A 3,935-nucleotide genomic window follows, 5' to 3' on the forward strand; every position below is an offset into this window, starting at 1 on the left:
GTAACTTCAGAAAACTCCCAACTGAAGCATTGCACAAAACCTGGGAGAGATTTAAGAAAAAAATTGCACAATGTCCAAACCACAACATGACGGACTTGCACTTGAAGGAGACTTTGTACAGAGCTTTCAACTCTGTGACAAAGCCAATATTAGACAACGCTAAAGGTGGTTCATTCATTGATCTCTCTTTCCTTAATGCTTCTGACATACTGAATAGAATGACCAAGAAGAGTCGGGCTTGGCATACTAGGGATTCTGTAGTGGCTAGCCCGACTGTTGCCGGTGTTGTAACTACAAATCAGCACAGAAGGGATGAGGAGCGAGACCAAGACATGGCCCACTTAAAGACACAGATGGAGTTACTGACCAAGGACTTGTTGTCAGGAAAGACCAAAATGTTAAGGCTGTAGAATCTCAGGGTACTGTTGCTATAGGGGCCGATGCAAAGGCAAACTATGTGAGTAATCAGGGGGGTTTTCAAGGCAATAAACAAGGGAACCAAGGTCATAACTTCTATGACAAGCCTGATTATAAAGATAGGAAGCAGGGAGACTGGAGAAATAATAATTATAGGAGTGGTTTGTATGTTCCTCCTGGAAGTAAGGATGCTGCAACAACTAGCTCTGGCAAGATATCTATGGAGGACATGATGGAAAATTTTTTGAAGGGAGTTGAAGCTACCAACTTAGGAGTAACTACTATGAAGAGTAAATTCTCTACCCTCAGTCAGTTGGTTAGCTCACACTCTGCTTCTATTAAGCAGTTAGAGCAGTAGATGAACCAACTTTCTGCTACACTGAACCAGAGAAAAACTGGTACTTTTCCTAGTGATATGGTTAAAACCCACGAAATGATGGTTCATGTATGAAGATTACCACTCGGAGTGGTAAGTTGTTATGTGACCCCTCTGCGGGCAAATCTGTGGAAAATAAGGTAAGTATTGATGCACCCAAAGAAAGTAGTCCAGTGGAGTCTGAGAAGCTAAATGGTTTTGTTGATATTTTGGTGAAAGAAGATGAGAAGGAAGAGGAAGTGGTTTTAAATACTATCCCTAGACGGCCACCTTTCTTTCCTCAACGATTGTAGAAAAAGGTCAATGAGGCAAAATTTGGCAAGTTCATGGCTATGTTCAAGCAATTGACAATTAGTGTACCTTTGGTTGAGGCACTTGAGAAAATGCCAGGCTATGCCAAGTTCATGAAAGATCTCATCACCATTATAGCGCAGTTTCCACATGATTCTTAGTGCAAAAGAAGGATGGCCTAGGTGCATTTACTATTTCGTGTAAGGTTAGGTCACTGGATGTTGCAATGGTATTGTGTGATTTGTATGCCAGCGTGAATTTGATGCCACTTGCTGTATGTAAGAATCTGGGTTTGGAAGATCCAACACCTACTAACATGCGACTGGTGATGGCAGATAGATCAATAAAGCGGCCTGTTGGAATTTTGCATGATGTGTTGGTAAAAGTAGCAGACTTTATTCTTCTTGTTGATTTTGTGGTACTGGATTGTGATGTGGACTTTGAGGTACCCATTATCTTGGGAAGGCCACTCTTGGCAATAGGAAGAGTAATAGTTGACATGGAGTTGAATGAGCTCAAGTTTAGGCTAGATAAAAAGGAGACAAAATTCAAAATACATCAACCCATGTCACAACAAAAAGATATGAATGTCTTCTCAATCGTTGACGTCTTCTATGAGATGAAAAAAGGGTATCAACAGGTTGTCTTGGCAAATTCTGAGTAGTCAAGAGAACCCAGTCGTGCTGCGACAGAAAATCAAGCGCTAATGGGAGGCAACCCAGAATTTTTATGTTTGAGCAAGTATTTTTATTTTTTAAATTAGATTTTAGTATAGGAAGGTGAAAAAAATGAAAAGGGTCAGCTGGAAGGTCATGACGACATCCGTGACAAGCCGTCACAACTGTGACAAGCTATCACGAATGCCATCAGCTAGATCAGACTTGAGAAATTCTCTGCCTACTATTGACGACGAACTTGATGGGCTATCACAACTGTGACAAGCCTTCACAAATCATCGTTAGCACAAAGCCTAAAATCTAAAAACTGGGCCTAATTTTAATTAGATCTGACCTAGCCAAAATCGCGAGCCTTTTCAAATTTCCACCGCTTTTAACTTCTTTTTCTTTAGTTATATTTTTTTCCTTAGTTAAAATAGTTTCCATTCTTGGAAAAACACTCTAAGAAAAACAAGTTTAATTTGTGTGTGGTTTGCACTTAAGAATCAAGAATATCTTCTTCCTTCACACTTTTTCTTGTGCGTGGCACTAGATTAAAAGCTCCATCAGGTATACTCTACTTCAACACTTCTTTGCTTGTGATGTATGGTAAATGAAAGATAACTCAAGTCCCCAATGTGATTGAACCAAGTTCAAACTTGGAAAATGGCTAAAATCGCACCTAGGGTTTGCTATACAAGCCCAAGGGTTCAAAAGATATCTCACAATTCAAATTTAAGTAGATCTTAAGGAAGAATGGGGACCAAAAATTTAGTGAAAGTCAAAAGTATGTTCTGATAAGTGTGACGATATCCATGATAGGCTATCACCATCATGACGGCTTATTAGGAATATTGTCAAAAGCTGACAAAACTGAAGTTGGTTCTGGATAGAGATGACAATAATCGTGATGGGCTATCACAATTGTGACAGCCTATCATGAAGGTCGTTAGTAAGTGTAAATTTTTTTTGGGTTCTATCTGAGGTTGACGACAACTGTGATAAGCCATCACGGTCGTGATGGCTTGTCACAAATTGTCGTCACACCTGGGGCCTGAAATATAAATGAGCTTAAATTATTAATGTACCTGTGTTTGTGATCTTTAGGGTTGATTAACGTTCTTCTAATGTCTCTAGGTACTCTAAAATGGCACCAAAAAAGAAAGAGTCCTACGGAACCAAAGAAAACAGCCAAAGATGATGTACATCGTAAGCTCCTCAACGAGGAATCTGACTACGAGGAGGAGGAACCCTTGTTTAGAAGGGTAAAGTAGAAGCAGAGTCCAAAGAAAACTCCACCACCTCCACCAATTGAGGTGGAGGACAGTGATGATACTGAGTCGACCATGTCTTCTGAGCAGGAGAGGTCTGAAAAAGGTGAGTCTAAACAGCATGAGTCTGAACTTGCTAAAGCTGATGAAGAGAATCAAGAAGAATCTAAAGAATCTGAGTCTGAAGGAATAGCTTTCGGGTCCCCATCCACTGAGCAACAAGATGATGAAGAGTTTCCACCTCGGAGGACTCTTATCAAATGTAAGAACCCGGAAGTGAGGAATAATGCTAGATGGAAAATCCCTAAAGATGAAGATATCTATATTGCTTGGTTACAAAGAACTGATAGAAGGAATACGAAGAGGCCAATCTAAGAAGAAAATATGATCATTATGAAAGGGTTGAGCAGATACCCTAAAGTGGAGAAAAAATTCAAAAAATACGACTTAGGACGGACTACAGAAAGGGGAGGTTTATTTTGCCCTACACTGGTTTGGGAGTTCTATGCGAATTACCAATACCAGTTGGAGATTATGTGCAAACCAGGTGACAAAGTAGCAGATCAGCCTCTTCTAGTGAGAGTTTGAGTGAGGGGTGTAAGCATTGATGTTTCGATTAGAGCAATCAACAGATTCTTTCACAGCCCCGACTTCATGCCTCAGGCCACCACACAATCATTTTATACTCGAATAAAGAATAAGGATAAACAACGACCTTGGTTAGTGAATATCATCGCTGACGGAGAATTAGCTTGGGTGACAAACCCAAATAAGAGAATCTGTAAGTCCTCATTGACTCAGGAGACAAAATTTTGGTGAAGCATAGTGCGATTTTGGATAATACCTACTAAGGGAGACAATATTCTGGGTGATGACCAGGCTATTTTGGTAGCAAGTTTGGTACAGCAGCTTCCCTTGAACTTT

At 40.2% G+C, this 3,935-nt stretch overlaps 2 protein-coding genes across 2 annotated transcripts in view; both read left to right on the forward strand.

Annotated features, from left to right (window-relative positions):
* Positions 1–1,310: 1,310 nt before the first annotated feature.
* On the forward strand, positions 1,311–1,748 carry LOC124897800. The gene has a single exon (XM_047411233.1). It carries the CDS (start codon positions 1,311–1,313, stop codon positions 1,746–1,748), a length of 438 nt encoding a protein of 145 aa, XP_047267189.1.
* A 148-nt stretch (positions 1,749–1,896) lies between these two features.
* The window catches only part of LOC124897801 (HIRA-interacting protein 3-like), a 5,576-nt gene continuing 3,537 nt past the window's right edge, over positions 1,897–3,935 (forward strand). Inside the window, exons 1-4 of the mRNA XM_047411237.1 lie at positions 1,897–2,018; positions 2,294–2,349; positions 2,878–3,005; positions 3,102–3,273. Coding sequence (XP_047267193.1) covers positions 1,897–2,018; positions 2,294–2,349; positions 2,878–3,005; positions 3,102–3,273 — 478 coding nt within the window. The remainder of the gene's footprint in view (positions 2,019–2,293; positions 2,350–2,877; positions 3,006–3,101; positions 3,274–3,935) is intronic.

The sequence above is a fragment of the Capsicum annuum genome, chromosome 1, assembly GCF_002878395.1.
Source record: "Capsicum annuum cultivar UCD-10X-F1 chromosome 1, UCD10Xv1.1, whole genome shotgun sequence".
In the NCBI taxonomy this organism is placed as follows: domain Eukaryota; kingdom Viridiplantae; phylum Streptophyta; class Magnoliopsida; order Solanales; family Solanaceae; genus Capsicum; species Capsicum annuum.

Bases quoted from the DNA above. Each gene is read 5' to 3' on its own strand.
- LOC124897800 (XM_047411233.1), top strand. From the start codon at position 1,311: ATGGTATTGTGTGATTTGTATGCCAGCGTGAATTTGATGCCACTTGCT.